The sequence below is a fragment of the Echiichthys vipera genome, assembly GCF_963691815.1.
Source record: "Echiichthys vipera genome assembly, chromosome: 17".
In the NCBI taxonomy this organism is placed as follows: domain Eukaryota; kingdom Metazoa; phylum Chordata; class Actinopteri; order Perciformes; family Trachinidae; genus Echiichthys; species Echiichthys vipera.
Window position 1 is genome coordinate 21,974,125 of NC_139842.1, and position 19,437 is coordinate 21,993,561.

Genomic DNA, 19,437 nt, shown 5'->3' on the forward strand with positions numbered 1-19,437 from the left:
TCACTATATGACCCTGTACCAGAGTTGATCTTTCATACTTTTTTCCCCATCTTCCATACTTGCTCTGATTTCATTTTTTGACAAATGGCAGTCAACCAACCTTGAATCTTCTTTCCTTAATTGGGAAAAGTCTCGGTAATACTGTGAGCTGAAGGCTCATAGGTGAAATCTGTACTCAGTGTTGTATTAAATCCTTGTATTAAATTCTCTGAAAGCTGTGTTTTCTATGTGACAGTAGTGACAAGTAAAGAGAACTGTGTGAAGAGAACCAGAAGTCATTAAAAGTTAAGTTAATGAGTCTTAACCTAGAGCATCACTGCACTTGTCTTGGTACAGTTACACATTGTTGCATCAGTATTAAAAATCTAATGGCATGTATATAGTAATATATCAGTCATCAGTACATGCACGTATATTTTGCTGATAATACATCTGTACTTGTACTCTCTTACTTAATGACTTACTTCTACTTAGAACTCTGAATGCAGGACTTTTAGTACTTTTTTAATGCAGTACCTCTTCCACCACTGATTAAAGAGGAGAACCCCCACAATAAAGTTAAAATAAATAATAAAGAACACAAAATACAAGGTGCAGTGTCACTCATTAATCCCCCATTATTCTGACTTATGTACCCCTTTTTCTTCAAATTTTCCCCTCCTGAAAACGACAAGGAAACAAGGAGAGGAAATGACGAGAGAAAACGACGAGAGGAAATGGCGAGAGGAAATGGCGAGCAGAAAGACGAGCAGGTATTTGTGGATGGTAGGCTAAAGGCTAACGCCAGCTGTGCAACTTCTCTGTGAACATGGCTTCAAGATTGTGTGGAAGCTGGTTCATAAATTCCAGCAATGTATGTCAACTGTTACCATTACATTATCAATATTAACATTCAAATCATTATTTAGCACTCTGTTTAGTGGATCTGGAGTGGCCGGTGGCTGCTTCTGTGCACCCAGCTCTGTGAACCTTTTGGTACGGTTAAAGAGCTAAACTATGAGCAGTTTCTCTCCATCTATGAGACGCTACTGTCAGAGTTAGGCTAAAAGAGAGTATGACAAATGCATTAAAACCATATACTTTATAAAATAGATGAAATAGTATTTGTACAAGGTACTGTAAAAAGCCTGTGCTTGTGTGGTGGGAGGGGAGAGGGGCAGAGAGGGGAGAGGGGGGCGACAGGAAGAGGACTCACTCTACTTCAAATTCTAATATTTTTGCTTCTACCTCCCCACAGTTTAAGTGTTTTCCTGTAACAAAAAACAAAACTTGGGATTTGTTTTTCTCCAAAAATGAATCAAGTGAATGCTTACCAAGTGTGCGTCCAGCAGCACCCCAGGCGGCACCTTGTCTGGAGCTTCCGGGGTGGTGGTTGGTTGCATAGCCCTGAAGGGGGTGAGGGGCGCCATAGGTTTGCCGGTGGAGCAGCTCTGAGTCTGGGTGGGACGACCTGGAGCTCCCATACACGAGGCTGAGGAACACATTGTTATAAGGTTTGCTGTCTTATACTGGACAAGCCTTAATGTCGTGCTTTCACATTTACCTGTTTACCTGAGCATGTACTCTCCACTATGTCTGACAGCAATGTCAAATGCAAGCTTCTAGCCTTATATGTAGCATCTTTTCCACTAGCATCCTTTCTGAAAAGCTGAAGCGCCTCCCTGAGATTTTCTGTCTCTGTACTGCCTGATAGAATCTGCATGTTTTGACATTATAACCAGAAACTAAAAAAGATTAAGATAAAACAACCATTGGGGTGGCCAGTGGCCCAGTGGTTAGAGAAGGTCCCCCTTTCTCTCTCTCTCAGCCCATTTCCTGTCGGTCCTATCTAATAAAAGGCTTGAAAACTGCCAAAAAAATAATCTATAAAAAAGAAGAGATAAAACAACTACAGTTCACAGACTTGTTGCTAAGATTAAGTTTGTGAGTTTCCAAAAACGTAAGCATTCAAGTCGTAACCACACCTGGGAGTTTTCTGGAATCTAATATGTGCAAACAAACATGGGTGCCTCAAATCGACCAAAGTACGTTACTCAAGGTAACCGACTTTACTGAAAAGTTCATTCTGTGTGTGACACACATCACACTTGTGCAAATTACAGACTGGATCAAGATTATGTCACAATGCCCAGTTGGCACGCCCCCTCAGATTTACGGTGAGCACAGAGAAATGTCCTCTTTCAGAAGATAACGTGAAAACACCCTTCAAGAGTCAAAGTCTGCACATAGAGTACAGTCTTCACACTGACACTCAAACATCACAGTGATCTATACCTGTAAGTGTCTATGGGCAAAACACATTATGACAGAGGGGGTCTTTAATAGATATAGTGTCTCGATGTCAAATGGCTGCCGTAAACATGAGAATATTTCTATCTCTACCCTCCATCCCACATGACATAAACACGACATAATTCAAAATCTTGGCCTGGTAAGGGTGTAGACAGAAGGAAGTCGATTGGGCAGACAAACCACTGTGAAATAAGGACATAATCTGTCACTAGCTCCCCACTAATGAATGTTGCTAATTTAGTTTAAAACCACCCTCTACTGTGTATTTAATGTGTCCCACCCAGGAGGGCCAGCTATTGTGATACATTTAATAATTGCCTTTAGATCAGATTTAATTCTTAAAAACTAAACTTAAACAACCAGAAGCTACCGTGCACCTTTACCGTAGATTCAAACATATGCATCTGGTCCCCATTATCTCCCTGTTACACTTCATCTGTGAAAAATGTACATTCAGTATGAACATTCTTTCCCCTGTACCTCTATTCTTGCTTGTTTCTTTCCCTTTAAGTGTAAGATCAATTATATTTGGGATTAATATAGTATGTGTCGATCTATCAACATACAGTATAGAGGTTCCCAACCCCCAGAGGCCTATTCCATAAAGCTAGTTTACCAAATAAGCCAGACTTTTTTCAGGCAGTCTGACTTTCAATTGATTTGGCTCCATAAAGCAAGTTCAACATGGTTCAAGTTCAGTTACTATGGCAACTTATGCTAGCAAACTAACCCGAGTTTCTGTAACACCAAATGGGAAAGAGATGATGCTGCCGTATTATTTGACTTTATTAACCACTATCTTTCAATAGTTTATAGAAAGTCAACTTGAATAAATAATAATTAAACAATATTTTTGTATTTTCTTTATTGACAGAAAAGTTTTTCTTTTACCCAATATAACGTATCCGTTGTGTGCAGCATGGGATTGGATTAATGAACACACCCTACATAATGTTCAGAGCCTCAGTTTCTGTAAGAAGTAGCCGTTGTAAGTACAATGTTGCTTAGTGATATTAACTTTGACGGCTTTTTCTCAAATAGCTGTCCCTTAAACTGTCCCTGCTTAAAATCCATATATGATGTATGAATTCCCCTGCAATAGTTAGTGCTGCTTGGTGCTATGCCATATCTGTAAGGATATCCATACTCGGACGTGCCTCAGCCATATTTTGTCCCATTGACAGTAGATACAGAATGTAAAGGCAGAATCAAATCTAACTGTGCTCGGAACAGGACTTTATGATGCATCAAATTGCTGCTGTAACAACTGAAGCTATGACTGAAAAGATATTTTGAGGCTTACAGAAATGTTTGTTATCCATGTGGTAGTCTCCAGTGGTGGTGAGCTATTGATTTGGGTTTAATGACATTATTTTGAAACGGTATAAATAGGCCATAGCTTCATCTATAGTGACATTGGTTGTGATATTAAAAGGTCCCATACAGTAAAAAGCAAGACTCCGTGTCTGTCTATTTTCAAATTATGAAGTGGGTCATGGTGCTTTATAAATACTGTGAAAAGATTTTTAAAAACCTTACACAAAAAACACAAAAATACAGGCTTTGTGAAAAACACACAAAGCCTGTATTATATATATATATATATATATATATATATATATATGTAGAAAGTGCAGCTACAGTGCTGTTACAGTCATTCCTTGGCTACAATGACAGTGCAGAGGCGCCAAGAGAACAAAGTATACATACTTGATTTATTCTGATATACAGATATCAGCTGTGTCTATACCACTACTGTCCTAGCATGTTTTTAGAAAGAGCCACGGCCCTTCAACAAAAACCTTTATTGTGTAAAAAAAAAAAAAAAAACTGAGCACAATTAGAGAAGACTTTTCCCAGTTTTTGGTTTCAATCTGCACCTGGTGATAATTTACTTAATTGTTGGACACACCCTATTAACTGCGGCTCTCCTGGTTACTAGATGACAAGCCGCTCTAAGGTGACTGAAACCCTGAGACAGCAGTTTTCATGTAAGACAATGCCCCCTGTCACACTGCAAAACAGGTGCAGCAGTTCCTTGAAGCTAAGAATACTGAAACAATGAAATGGCCAGACCAGAGTCCAGATCTAAACCCCAAAGAGAATCTCTGGAAAATCCTTGGTGACACAGTAATATCTAGGATAACCCACTTAGTGAACTTTGGAAGAGTGAGTCAGAATGGACCAAGATCAAACCAGAGCAGTGTGAGAAACTAGTGATGTCCTGTGGGCGCAGATATGCTGAAGTCATTCAAAGCTGTGGCCTCTACACTTCCACTGTGTCAGAAGAGCAGATTTCAACACGGTAGTTACTGATCTCTAATTTTACTCACTGCTTCTTTTTTTTTTTTAACATAATTAAGGTTTTTGTTGAAGTGCCTTGGTCACTTAAAAAAACATGCTAGTACAGCAGTGGTATAGCCACATCGGATATTCTATCAAATTCTGGACAAAATAACAATATTTCATAATAAATCAAGTATCTATACTTTGTTCTCTAATTTTGATCTCTACTGTATAATATCATTATTACAGAGAACTCTCAGTTTAGGTTAGGTGGCCAGCCAGATATTTTTTTTATTGACAGTTTTATTGTGCAATTGTAAATGTATCCTTATATCACTAACAAATATAACCCTATTAATCACCTAGGCCTTTTCTAGCTTAAGGCACAATCTATACTAGAGGTGGTATAACTGGGAAATAGAGACGCCAAAAGAACCGCATAAGACAAAAAAACAGCACAGTCTTCGTCGCAGAAGAGCCACAGCAGTGTCTGAACACAGTCATGCCATCATTTTGCTCTGGTTGTTTTTTCCAAGGTCGATTGTGTTCCTGTGAATGTGGGAAGGAATCAGGCCAACAGCATACACCATGTAGAACGTAGAATACATGCTGTATGAACTTATTCCATGGCCACCCATAATTGTTATTTCTGATTGTCTGGCATGTTCCCTTTTTTTCTTGTAAAATATGGTAGAAGCACACACATACACTCCTGAACGAAATCTTAAGACCGGGGAAAATTACAAATATTTGTACTTGCAGTGGTGGATAGTAACCAGGTTGTAAGTAGACCTTCAAAATACAAAAAGAAGAAACAGGAGCAAGAGACAAAAATAGAAAATGGGCAATTTATTAAAAACTGCATTTGAACTGAAACGGGCAGTTTATCAGCTGATCAGAAGTTTAAGACCATAGCCTTAGGGCGCACTTACACTTAGCCCGGATGATCCGTGCCGTGCTTTCACTTAATTGTCACCCTCTGCCTCTTCCCCCGCAGCCCAGGGCCGATGGCACGTACACTACCTGAAATGATCTACGCCTCTAATCGAATGATTATTCCTTATACGTCATCACCGTTCTGAGGTTTAGTTTTGTCTGACTGTTTTTGAATATTTTCATCTGACCAAATGCAGTAAACACTCCACCTCCACATCAGACCACTGCGAACCATTCGGCGGCATCTTTTTGAATGTCCGTCGCAGGGAATGGTCGTATATGAATAGACATCAGAACCACCGTCGATGCTCATGCTTGTACACGTACATATGCTCATGCCTGTACGTGTGCATCCGTGCTTTACTAAAGCCCACCTCTCTCAACCAGGCCGCAGCCGGCAAGCATGCCGTGCCTGGGTGCGTAACAGTTGTCACTGGTCAAACGAACTAGACTTTAGCTGCGAATCATGCTTGGGCACGGTACGAACGGACGATGTGAGTGTGCCGTTAAAAAGTCAAAAATCCGTGCTATAATCTGGCTTTCACATCATTTTCTGTTGGGCATTCACACTGTCCTGTCCTCCTCATGGCAAAGGCAAAAAGGTTTTCTGTCTTTGAACGTGGCAGGATTGTTGAGCTGCACAAGCAAGGGCCCTCGCAATCTGCCATCACTGCTGAGGTTGGACGCTGTAAGTCGCTTTGAATCTCTTAAAAGATCCTGAGGGTTATGGGACAAAAAAGTCAGGTGGTTGCCCCCAAAAAAATGTCGGAGGATCCGATGGGCTGTCCCAAGGGAGCACCAAACATGGGACAAGTGGAATGAAGTTTTATTCTCTGACAAGAAAAAACGTAACCCTTCCGACGTTACTGGAATGCTAAAGGAGCTCCCAATGGAGATGTTTTCTATGCAGCACAAGGAAGGAGGCTCCATCACGATCTGGGGAGCGTATTCCTTCAATTCAACAACGGAGCTTCAGGTCGTGAAGGGGCGTCAAACGGGGGCTGACTATGTGGAGATGTTGCATTTGAGGGCCCCCCCGTCTGTGCGCTGTCTTGAGATAATCGGGCTGCAGTCAGCATCAGTAAGGGCCTCCATTTGGGTCGAGGACCGGCCTGTTTTATCACGGACAGCCCGTCAGATCCTCCTGCTCAGCGCATGTGACATTTTTTGGGTCTACCACTTGACTTTTTTTTTCCTCTTTGTCCCATAACCCTCAGGATCTTTTAAGCAATATAAAATGACCGCCTTAATGCATCCGACCTCGACAGCGATGGCACATTGGAGCCATTGCTTGTGCAGCTCAACAATCCTGCCGCGTTCAAAGTCAGAAAGCCTTTTTGCCTTTGCCATCCCAAGGTCATGACAGTGTGAATGTCTGACTGAAAATGATGTGAATTTTAAAATTTTAGTGCAGATTTTGACCTTTTAAGGCTCTGGTCTTAAACTTCTGATCAGCTGATAAACAGCCTGTTTCGGTTCAAATGCAGTTTTTAATAAATTGCCTATTTTATATTTTTTGCCTCTTGCTCCTGTTTCTCATTTTTTGCATTTTGAAGCTCTACTTAGGACCGTTTCCCCTGGTCTTAAGATTTGTCCAGGAGTGTATCTATCAATGCTATGTTCACTTTTTCAAAGCTCTTCACAACACATTTAGACCAACATGCTGCTCAGCACTGCAGTTGATCTCACATCCTCAACGCAGTTATGCAACCAAAACACTTCATGCATGTTTTAGCAACTCCGACAACATGTCTCCCAACATGAATACACTAACACATTGGCCTAAATACTGTCAGACTAACAACAGCTTTACATATGTTTTGTTTGTTTATTTTTTGCATACAGTAAAACAACACGCAATAGCAAATATAGAACAGTCTATTGTGTTTTTATGGAATGCACGACCTAAGTATGTTACAGAAATTAACCAGGAATGCTGAAATATGCTGCATTATTTAGGGGGTATTGTGTTTTTGTGTGTGTGCTTTTAATGCACAATATAGAATTCCAGTGCTGAATATCAACTATACATAGGCTACATGCACTGTAGGCCTGATCATATCTGAACTACCCTTTATACTGGATTTGGCCAGTTCTCATCCACGTCTGCTCCAGAAACACGGTCCTTAGCTAAAATTGTAATCAGCTGTTTTACAGTCAATTTAATTTGATTTTTTAGATGTAGCTGCTAGTCTAGCCTAAGGTTATTCTCTGAAAATGAAGCACATAGCACACGGTTGTCAATTCAAATTTATTTTGTCTTATGTTTGGACTTGGACTTTATTTGGATAGCTTTTAAAATATCGGGGGTATGTACAAAATTGTGAAAAATTGCTGGTGGTTGAGGTTGCTATAGACCGCAACTAATGAAGTTGGTAAGATGTGGTCATCGGATGGATTTTGTGGCAAAGCAATTGAAAGTTATCCACAGTTTAGCCTGAAAAGACTGCTGCTGCGCTGACTTTAGAGTTATAATAGAAAAAGTGAATGCAGAAAAATGCATGTAACCTAAAAAACAAGTTCTCTATTTTTCTCCAAATAGCTGATTTGACGTGTGAAGTATCACAAGGCACAAGTCACGCTGCAAGCAGGATGAACTCTAAGGAAGAGTCAACATTTCACGACTGCTTCCAAAGGAAAGCAAGACCATAGGTTACCCTCCATTACACCTTCTATTATCTCCTACAAATGCATGCAACAATTCTGACATTTAGACATAAATGGAGGCATGGAACTTACTAAATATACTGGTAAAGCATGACTCCTCACTTTCCTGCACATTTTCATTGAGACTTTTCCATCTTAATATGCAGAAGGTTGCAATTTTAGTGCTTGTAAATATTTGCTCACTCTATTCGTATTCCTGTTATTATTTGCTTCTGCAATGACCCAATTTATGAAAAAAAAAAATCATTTTTTCCTAATTTCTGTGCTGGTTTTCATCCCTCACAGAGGAAAGTAGAAAACATGATGGTGCTTTTCAATCAGTCGAGGGCATTTGGGTGTTTGTTCCTCAGTTCAGTTGTCTGTCTGATATGCTTACCGCAAAGGCTTCACATTTTCTAGTTAAGGCTTTTCTTTTTCTTAATCACTCGGGCGCGTAGTGATTTTGTTGGCTCAAGATTCCTCTGTTCACAGATTCACCCTTGGAGGTTTTACTCAGCTACCTCTCAATCTGTTTAGTCAGCAAATATTTATTTACTGTTATGAATATGCTGCCTGGTTCATCCATGCAGTTCCTGCTATAGGCAACTTATATCACCTTTACCTCACCTCCTCATTTACTCCACCCGTTCTATTCCCTTTTCCAGACAACCATATATACAGAGGCTGTGGCCCCGGATTGGCCAGAATATTATTTTTTTTTATTTATTATTTACTACACTGGGGGAAAAAAAAAACTTGGGCTCTTAGAGGCCTTTCAAAAATGAAGTCACTGATTGGATAGATATGTGACATTTACCCAATCAGCTGCCATCATGTGGTCGGGTTCATATGGTCAGTGTTGTTGTGAAATGATACTTCACTCACTGTCACTACACAGTATGACGGCAAAATGTCAGAAAGGAAATGTGACAGCTGAGCTCGAAAAAAGAAAAACATGACTGAAAGAACAACAGGACCAAGATCTACTGAAGAAAATAACTTAATTGACAGGATTTTTCAAGGCTGCGGACTCTTCTTCTGTTCTAGTGGGTTTTTTTCTGATAAAGCATGATTAATAATGTGGGGGGCCCAAAACAAACAGTAGCCCAGGGGCCCATGACCATCTTAATCCGCCACTGCATATATACAGCATATATAACCCCTCACACCTACATTTATATATATTTATGTGTGTGTGTGTGTGTGTGTGTGTGTGTGTGTGTTTGTTTTACTGGCAACCCTAACTCCAACTAAATAATAGATCTCCTTAAGCTGAACTTATGTATTGTATGTCATTTTTTTTAATAATCACCAATAATTGATGATTTGCTAATGAAAGAGGCGTTGCAGTGGATTCCTCTGGTGACTGGCTCAGATAGGACTGAGTAGTTAAATACCTGGAGCTAATCTATCAGTTTACTGCAACCTGAGATTTTCTAATCATTTCATGTTATACATTTACTTTCACTTTATTGTACTTTGATGTTTTTGATAGTACAATGCATTGGCGAGAGAAGTGCTTGAGCTTCCAGGGATGAAACCCTTTGGACCCTTTGACGGAAGACTGATGTGGTTGTCAAGGCGACCGCTAACGTGGAGCAAAGCTAATAGGACCTAGCTAACTATAGCATGCCTCGTTGCCGCACTTCATTCCAACAAGCAACCCCGTGTGCCCCACTCTGCTGTCCCCTATTAACAGTGACAGCGTAAATACACCAGGCGGGAGACGTTTGTTGGAGTCTGCTACCTTTTAACACAGCGTTAGCTTACCCCGTCGTTGAGGGTAATTAGCCTGTGTTGCTAACGCAGCCTCACGGAGAAGCCAGTTGAAGGGAACGGGCTGCAGCTGCACTGATGCATTCACGGTCACATACTGGAGAATGGGCACGAGAACCAAAATGAAGCCTGGCTGGGCTGAAAGCTAGTGTTCATAGTGAACGCGAACACGGCTCATGTTAACTTAGAGTTACGTTACGAACCTTAACTTTAATTAACGTGAGCTGGCGTTTAATTCGGTGACAGTCGGGGCACGTTTGTCAGTCACGTGACATTATTGTAACGCGGTGTTTACTAATGTCACCCTCGGTGCTCGAGCCCAACAAGTTCGCTCGCAGCTTCAGCCATATTTGACTGTTTTTTATGAATAAATCCATGCAGCTGCTGCAACCGAAATCAACTATGGTGCAGTTTGCTTTTAGTTTGGCCGTCTTTAATTGGATGTTGTTCATATGAAACCAACAGATACAACAGATTACTCTGTATTTGGCACCTTATTTCATTCGCACACATGCTTTTTTTTCTATTTGATGGAACAGAGGAATGCAGGGCTTGTTCCAGTCCGCTACAGAGCAGGCGGCTCTGTGCACCGGGCTGCTTTAATTAGTACACTATAGCCAATTAGTACCGTCAACCTGCCAACCGACCTGCGAGAGCTCCTGTCACGCGTTTGTTCAATCAAAAGCAAGACAAAGCTGCAGCGGAGGCAATGCAGTGCTGGAACCTATAGTCATATTTCATTTTTTTTTTAAATAACAGACTCGGCTTCCAGTAACCCATCCCCCTACGTCTCTCCCCTCTCCTCTGTCTCCGTATCACTATTAACCTTCCATCGCATTCCATGCATTTTGGAGACAGCCCCCATACCCCTCCTCCCCTCCCCCCAAATGACAATACGGCTGGCTGTACCTGAGACTGGTGGCTGTGCTCAGCACCGTGCAGCCGGCTGAATGCAGAGGCAGCGCTGTGCCCGTGGCATTGTTAGAGCCAGCCCCGCACACCGATGCACCCAGAGGAGCGTACGGGTGCCCGTGCTCTTGGCCACCGAAGCTTACCTTGCTTTGGCCGATCTGTCGTAACTCCATCCCGTCCCAGCCCCTAGATCTCCGAAGCCTGCAGCGGGATAATTCCTCTCCATGAAAGAAAGGACTGGATGAAGATGGGCAGATAGTGAGGGGGAGGGGAGGGAGGAATGTCTTCTCTTCTGTGCGCTCGCTTCTGTTTATTTCTCCGCTTGACGAGCCTGTAGACTGGGAGGAATGGAGGGAGGAGAAGGAGCGAGAGAGGAGGGGAGGGGATGGGATGGGAGGGGAGGGGGGTCACAGCAGCCAGGAGCACCTCCTCCCTCCCTCCTTTCCTCTCCCCATATATTTCACTGTCTATTGTCTCCCGTGTTAAGCCGACGGGCCGTAGAACAGATGCTGCACGTTCTCCAGCGGCCTTTATGAGGCGAAGCTACTTTCGCATTGATCCGGCGCCGACAGCTGCTCCGCCGCCGCTGCTCACTCTCACCACAGCGGAGCTACTTTCGCTCATTTTGTGCACAAGACGCCATTTTTAAGAGGAATGACTGGGCTGGCGTTCATCCTCTCCTTCCTTCCCTCCCTCGTCCTCTCGCACACACTCAATTTGTCATGCACAGCAGCGCAGTGTGGTGTAGCATTGTGGAAGACAGTCCAAATGGAGTGTGGTGAGAGAGCCCAGCCGCCGCCAGCTGTATTTCTAGAATAAACTGCTGGGATGAACAACAAACTCACAAGTTGAAACATGTAATGTAAAGGATGATGTGCTGAGGTCCTCAGCACTTTTGAGTGTATATAGGATGCAAACGCAGGACTTGTCTCCACTGGTTTGACAAGTTACAGCAGATGTATAAAAAGACTGGAGGCATGTGTCATTGTCATGTCATTTATTATATACAAATGTTTGGGTTTACCCCGAAGAACCACTATTTTCTACCAATTGATTGTCTTTCGTTGCACTGCTCAGAAGTAGTACCTTACAAACACCACACTTTTTGGTGGAGGCTACAGTGCAACCACAAAAATGAACCACACCCTCAGCTGTACCCACTTTAAAGCATCTGTTGTGGACAGACCACTGGCCAGCCGATACGCAGATCACACTGTCACTGGTGTCCATTCTGGGATTGAGTCAGAACTTCACTTATAAATACAGTACATCAAAAAAAAAACGTGCAATATTCCAAAGTTCACTCAAACCACCAGTGCCCATCGACCATAATGAAGAGGCTCTGCCAGCCCTCTCATTCGTTGTCCCCCGGTTCAGCAGGCTCTGATGGCGCACCCCTGTGGTCAAAGGGAGGACAAATCTTTGTGAGCATTCTTATACACAGCAGCATGGACCTTGGAGGTCCAACAGTCTGTGTTTTTGTTCCTAGAAAGAGGCTTCAAAAAGAGAGGGCTGCAGGCATCCTACTGTGAACTACTTTGAGCTGAAACATCAGAAGAGGAGTCTAATCATAGACAACATCAATAGTCCAGTCATTTTAGGAAAAAGGGTCGAACAAATCTCAACAGAAGCAAACACAACTGATTTTGTTTCCTCAATATGTCCTGAGTAAGGGGGAAAAAGCCCAGAAGAATCCCAGTAGGGGAAAGTTACGAGAAAGACCCAAATATGCCGTATGCATTTGCCTATGTTATCAGGAATAGGGAAAAAATAACCTTCAGATATCAGCATTCAAATGACTGAGTTGATAACTTACATCAAGACAGACGAAAAATGTATTACAAGTTTTTTTCAATTGTTTGTTCACATGGGTAGATGGGGCAAAATCCAATGACGTATGTGCTAATTCTCACAAGTACCACAACAGATCTAAACACTGGGTGACATGGATCTGCCATCGGTTGTTTCTTCCATATTATGGGGACTGACCCCACTCCCACTGGGGCAGTTGATGTGGATATCTCTTTAAGGGCGTTTTCACACCTATAGTTGGTTTGCTCTGGTCCAAATCAGTCTTCTTCTCACAGGTAAAAATCCAAGCAAACTATATTGCAACACCACAATGAATGTTCTCTACACATAGGCTATTGGTGAGATGTGTCTGGGGGCAGGAGCAAGAGAGTAAATACAGGAAAAGGTCCTGTGTTCTGGGCTAGTGAAGCTTTCTGTAAGAGAAACACTGCTATGCAATTATCTGGCTAGCTGCTGCTGCAACACACAAGCTGCTACAGTTTGTACGCTCTGATCTGTTATATGCTCTGTAGGAGCCATTTAGCTCAAACTTACAGAGTACACCTGATAGTTGGGTCAGACCGAGGTCAGCTCCTGTTCTCACCACAAACAAACTGTACCGGAATGCACCAGAGTCGGCTTGTTAGGGGCCAAGACCACCTCATCAAGGTGTTCTTTGACACAGAAGAGACAAGACTCCCTCTAAATCTGACTCTCAGTTCTGGCTGGGAACCAAGGTAACTTGGAGGCTTTGTCTACGCCTCTTGGGCCTCATAGCAACATCAGAACAAGTGGTGACATTGGCTTTTCTGTTCCTGCATCCGGTACAGAGGTGGCTCTTGCAATGCCCACAGAGACACATGCAGTTAGTGATGTCCAAATTAAGCTTCATGGACCATTAGTTGTATTTGTTGACCGGACTAGATGGTACTCTTGGTCTATAGATACAAATAGCGCTAATTCAGACTGCTTTCGGCCCTTTGTTGTACAGTTGAGTGCCATCTAATGGTCCCAGAAAATAAAGAAAATGATTCATTAAGCTTCATATCAACATCATTCACGCCAAGGTGCTGGTCCCCAGGAGGCTCCGTGTGACCCTCAGATGGTGGAAGACCTCAGCCATTATTTGAACCCATTGAAGCCTGGAAAGCGTCTGTGTCAATTTTCCAGGCTTGGGTTAAAGTAAGGATTTGTTCCAGTGCTGCATCTTGATGCTATGGGGAATGCTCACAATACAATACAGTGCAATAATAACCTTGGTTCTCTCCCAGGCAAGGCTGTTTGGAAACCGTTCCAATCAGTGTAAATCAGTGAATACATGCACACCTGGGGTTTATAAGCCTGTGTATGAGCCACATACTGGTGTGTCTTAAAGAGATATTCATGGCAGTTGCCCCAGTGGGGTCAATCCCTCTACCTATGTAACTGTGTGTAGAGATAGTCTTTTGGCTCTGAGAACCAATGTAAGCATGTTACTTCCTAAAGTGCTTTCACTTTTACCTTTTTCACTTGGCTGGCATTAGTCCTGATACTACATGATTTTGTTGATGTAAAATAATGTGTTTTTCTCTGTTTTTGAGAGAGAGGGGGAGGCATGCCGCAAAGGGCCGCAGCTCGAAGTCGAACCTGTGACCGCTGCCTTGAGGACCTTCAGCCTCTTTACATGGGACGACTGCCCTAACCAAAAAAACCAACCTGCCACGAAAGGCGTTTCTTTGTTAGAAAACCATCTGCAATTTTGGATCGTGGACCAACATGGACCCTGGCCTGGATCCATGTAAGGTGCATGTGAAACATCCACTTACCCTGAATAAGGTGGTGGCGGGGCATCGTGCTGCCCACTGCGGTTCAGAGCCTCATTGTAGCTGGGTAGAGCTGGGGTGATGATCGGAGCCAGGGGCATCGTCTCTGGGGCTGGACGCCCATCGGCTGCCATCCTCACCGGAGCTCTGGATCAGCACACAGAAACAAGAGTTTAGTGACTGTAAAGCTCATCGAGTCCGAAGCAGACATGAATGTGCTAGTAAATGTGATGGCAAATAGGTTTGCTCTACTGTTCCATAGATTGTGTTATGTAATGGTAGACATTTACACCAGCAGGTGGGGGTGCTAGGGAAAAGGTTGGGGTTAGATCTACGGATGTGTGAGTCTCAAAGCACTGCAGACCAGATCACTGTTGGCTGTGGGTTTGACTCAGTGACTCAGTGACTGAGCTTTCATTAAGACTGTTGTTAATGTTTGTTGTCGTTTGTCGCATTCTCGTTTGTCGCATTCTCTACAAAGTTAAAGGATTTGTTTGCTCGTTTGCATGAATTCATGAATGTATGAATACAGAATGTTGAATAGGCTGCATAGATGACTACCATTAAAATATGATACGATTCAATAGAAGAAATAGTGCTTTTGGAAATCCTTCTCCGGGGCCTCTGTAGGACTAGTGACCTTCGTCCAGCACAGTGTTGCGGACCTAGATCTAGGGACTATGATTTTGACCGGCACATTTCCTGTAAATCTGGCAATTTGTTTTCAAAAGACCTTCTCACTGTGAAATGTTTGTAATGCTAGACAAACGGTCTGGGGATCACTGAAGCCCTCTTTATTAGCCTATTATTTGAGGACTATAAATATCCATACCAAATTTCCTAACCACCAGCGCTAAAATGTCATGGTCTGAGCTTAAGTGTTTTTTCTGCTTTATTGGACAGTGATGGCTGGCTTGGAGAGAGAAAGGAAAGGCAGGGGAGAGAGAGAGAGGGGATGCCAGTAAATGTCCCTAACTTGTATCGAACCTGCACCACTGAGGTAAGGACCTCTACCAGGCGAGATACCCAGCGCCCCTAAACGTATCATTTTATGCCTCATCCCTAAAATAGCTGGGCAAAAACATTTCTCTGTAAATGTTCACATCAGAGTGAACTTACTGGGCCGACCGCCGTCCACCTTTGTTCTTGGCTTTGTAGCAGTAGATTCCCAGCACAGTGGCAATAACAGCAGACACTAGGAGAGCCATGATCCCTGCCACCAGCCCTGACACATCCACTTTGGGTGCGTATGCTTCAAAGACAAACAATATTAACATCAAACCATTGCTTCTGACACACAGTTCTCATACCAGTCAGTCACTCATCACTACAGCAGTGACTTCAGACATGACCGTCTTCTGTCGGTTGGCTTTTGGCATCGGTGAAACCTACAGTATACGTGTGTTACTGCAACAAATTCCTCCTTTTTGACGGCCCACGCCTTACTGAGGATCACACCTGCAAATTCTGTACTGTTGGTGCAATGTCTGTCCACTTCAACACTAAAGTTTGCAGCATAAGTAAGCATGTGCACATCACTGGTGTTTCTTCACAGAGAATTTGATTATTAAGTACAGCTTATTCTAAAAATGACTTGAGATGTTACACGCGATAACACATGGCAAGGGGACCAATTTGATCCAGTGGATGACTGCGCAAAGTGTGAAAATGGCAGAGACATAATTGATTCAGATCTTTGAATAAAATGCACTGTCTTTCCTATTTGTCCCCTTGGGGTCCTGCTGTCCTAAGACGAGCAGCAGGCCCTGTGCTGGATACCCTGTTATAGATCCCCTGTGATTACGTACAGGATACGTGAAACCGCACTGTCCAGCGTAGGCTACAAGTCATGCAGGAGCTGCCGGTTTTATAATGTCTTTGTCATGAAGGAGACAAGAGGAAACAGAGTATCTGGTTTTCCAAGAAAAATGGACAAGTTCTTATGTTTTCACAGAGGACAATAGGAAACCAGTGTGCTCGGTGTGTTCACTGCTCCACAGCACTGTGAAGATAGCTTTGGAAATAGTGCTCAAAAAAGGAATTCATTACAAGAACTTGCAACTGGGAACAGAGAAGATACGTTAATTGCTGGCAGGTTTAAGGAAACAGCTGTCTGTTTTTAGTCGTAGCGATGCAGCTCCTTTACTGCTGAGGAAATAGCATCAAAGCCGTAGGGTGAGCTGGAGAAGACATGCGTGCTTCAGGAACCGTGCACCCTGACAAGCAGCAGGCTTTTACCAACGTCAGCCTGACGGGAGACAGACCTTGTTTTACTGGTCAGGCCCACTTGAGATCCAATCAAGCTTTATGTGGCCAAGGAACTAAATGACTTTGACAGCCCTGTTCGGATCAATCAAATTTACACTCTAACATTGTGTTGTAGCATTCAATAGCACCCCCTAAATTCAAAATTGCATAATGTCCTCTGTTGACATTCACTCTGTTGACAGGCATCTGGGGATTTGGAGCTGTAGGCACAAAACAATAATAAGTGAACCTTTAACCAAGCATATATAGTAAATTAGATAGAAGCAGTACATAAATTGTAATAATTAGATTGCTGATGACAGTTATCGTATATGAATTGTTACGCATGTGTTGTCAATGTGAAAACACTCCATCGTGCTGAATGAGCCCAATGACAAATCCGGTAGTAATAGATAATATTCATCTTTTAAAGCATTACCTTGACTGTCGACATAGCTGGTCCAAAATAGTTCCTAGAAATAGAAGCACAAGGAGTTTTAATGAAGTAGCTTCATTCAAATAGAAGAAAATCAACATCAAGCGCCCACCACGGGACATTTCAACCAATGTTAGCATGCCGTTAGAATCCCTTTTTCAAATGCAAAAATGTTTTCTGAAGTATATCTTGGTCAAAGTTATTGTTCAGTGAAATGGATCCTACAGGTTGTATCTGAAACTGCAAACAGTACAATTTCTTTAACAAATCTTGTCCCTGACTAACATCGTGCTAAATGGGTTTTGGTAGAGTGTCACAAACAGCAGCATTACCGCCTGAGTGTCGTCTTCAAACACCTCTCTGGCCTCCTCATAGCTGCACTTCTCTTCCACACACTCCCTCTCCAGATTGTCAGCCACCACCACCTCAAAGTCCCAGCTGTTATAGAGCAGCGAGCGGGACAGGAAGGAGGACGCTGACTGCTCGTCTATCAACACTGGATCTCCTGCAGGACAGAGGCCATGCACACACACAGAGGATATACAGTAACAGCAACAATGCAACCCAATATGGAATTACCATTACTATTTTCTATTGTTTTTCATATTTTCGAAAAGTTCAAACTCAAACAAGTGTTGTCACATGCTCTCACATATTTTTAATATTGTTCAATATGCAAAAACATGTAGCTATAATGTAATGCGGCCGGCCTTTTGTGCCAGTTCACTTCTGTGTTTCAGATGAACTCATGAGCTCAAACTAAATGTGAACACAGAAAATCCTCCATCTCTGTAAGTCCTGTTATAAATATGTCATGCACATGAGGAGCTGGGTCTAATGATCTCATACATGCGAGGCACACCTGTGATACTACAAATGGTTTTAATGTGAGATACAAAAGTCATATAATGATTTTCCTTGGGGAGTGAGAAGAGGTGTGGTTTACCCGGAGCATGTCTGTAAATGACAGAGCAGTGGGCCAGCTGCAGCAGGAACAACACAGGAATCCACACCGCTGACAAGGCTGCCATTGAAGAAGAAAAACCTACGAGGAAAAGACAAGGAAGAGCCTCTGTGCAAGTGGATCCAACACTTGTGGCCAGAGAAGGGATGAGCCTCTAACACTTACCTGTCCAAACCTGTTGCCTCCTTTACTTGGCTGCAGTTTGCCCCGCCTGTCAAAGCTTTCCAGGAGAAAAACCTATTCCTTCAGATTTTCAGAAACATGGAAGCACCGATGTTACTTCAAACTAAGAGTCTTTATGCTGCCTTTTGTGTCGGAGCCGTCAGGCCACAAACGGTTGTGCTGTTTTCCCAGAGGAACGTCACATCCCGAACCTGTTGGACAGCATACCAGCTGGGGGGGAGGAACCTCCACAAACCTGTCTGTCTTCTCACTGGCTTTGTTTTCTTGTTTTGTCCACCAGTTGAGAGAGAGATAGTGTGTGTGTGTGTGTGTGTGTGTGTATAGTATATGTGGTGTGTAGACAACATTGCTACAATTTATTGATTTCCCCTTAGGTGTGGGTGTGTCATGGCAAAATATACTTATGGAGACACCTCCTATAGCAGTTCTGAGTATTTTTCTGGGTGTTTATATGTCTGTTTGTCGCCACAATGACGTCACAAGCGTCGTGTAGTTGAAGGCAGAGTTCAAGGATGGGTGTTGTCTGAGCAAGGGGGCCTAAAGTAGGGAAGGGCCCCTCCACACACACACTTTACGCCCCTGGCCTGATAACTAAGCAAGATACAGTCACAAAATTTTACATGTGTACTTTAAGTCGAGATTTAAATGAAAACAGTTTGAAGATTGGTGTCACCCAAGGAAGGGCGCAGGAATTATGGGGTTAGAAGTGGCTCCTATGTGAATAAGATCCTGATAATATGGAATGAAACAAATCAAAATAGACTTTAACTGGAACCTGACTGACACCTCACTGGATTGATCCAAACTGCATTAATAACCCCAACCAGTAAGTCAACGAATCTGTCAAAAGACAAATTAAGCAATTCCTCTATTGAAAAACGGACTAGATTATTATGGACAGTTCCATCGTGAAATTAGCAGTAGTGTTCCACAGTGACTGACATCTGTTGGATCACCATGAATGATTTCCTGTTAGTACAAAACAGCACATTTATTTCTTGTACAGACTTCTGGAGTGGGGCACTGTCAACACACAAACACAGCAGTTTATATGTGTGTGTATGTATGAAGTGGGATGCAGTGTCTATACGAACACCTTCAGCTGCATTAGTGGACTGGACTATTCATGAAAACAAGATCTGACACAAGAAAAGCCTGATAATGAG

The 19,437-nt window shown here is 42.8% G+C and overlaps 2 protein-coding genes across 2 annotated transcripts in view; both read right to left on the bottom strand.

The window, feature by feature from the left end:
• Window positions 1–11,154, bottom strand: part of prr12b (proline rich 12b) — a 35,480-nt gene extending 24,326 nt beyond the window's left edge. The window contains exons 1-2 of the mRNA XM_083931703.1: window positions 10,992–11,154; window positions 1,314–1,471 (exon numbers count right to left, since the gene is read on the bottom strand). Of these exons, the coding sequence (XP_083787829.1) occupies window positions 1,314–1,471; window positions 10,992–11,074 (241 nt within the window). The 5' untranslated portion in view covers window positions 11,075–11,154. The remainder of the gene's footprint in view (window positions 1–1,313; window positions 1,472–10,991) is intronic.
• A 676-nt stretch (window positions 11,155–11,830) lies between these two features.
• Window positions 11,831–18,452, bottom strand: prrg2 (proline rich Gla (G-carboxyglutamic acid) 2). Its single transcript, XM_083930534.1, has 7 exons — window positions 18,254–18,452; window positions 18,071–18,169; window positions 17,457–17,629; window positions 17,128–17,161; window positions 15,561–15,693; window positions 14,445–14,588; window positions 11,831–12,245 (listed from the first exon to the last, which is right to left on the bottom strand). Exons 2-7 carry the CDS (start codon window positions 18,153–18,155, stop codon window positions 12,203–12,205), a joined length of 612 nt encoding a protein of 203 aa, XP_083786660.1. The 5' UTR covers window positions 18,156–18,169; window positions 18,254–18,452; the 3' UTR covers window positions 11,831–12,202.
• Window positions 18,453–19,437: the final 985 nt, after the last annotated feature.

Bases quoted from the DNA above. Each gene is read 5' to 3' on its own strand.
- prrg2 (XM_083930534.1), bottom strand. From the start codon at position 18,155: ATGGCAGCCTTGTCAGCGGTGTGGATTCCTGTGTTGTTCCTGCTGCAG. The intron at 15,694-17,127 runs GTAATGCTTTAA...TTGTCTTTGAAG, and splicing joins CAGCTATGTCGACAGTCAAG to CATACGCACCCAAAGTGGAT. The intron at 12,246-14,444 runs GTAAGTGGATGT...CTTTGACCACAG, and splicing joins CCGCCACCACCTTATTCAGG to GGGTGCGCCATCAGAGCCTG.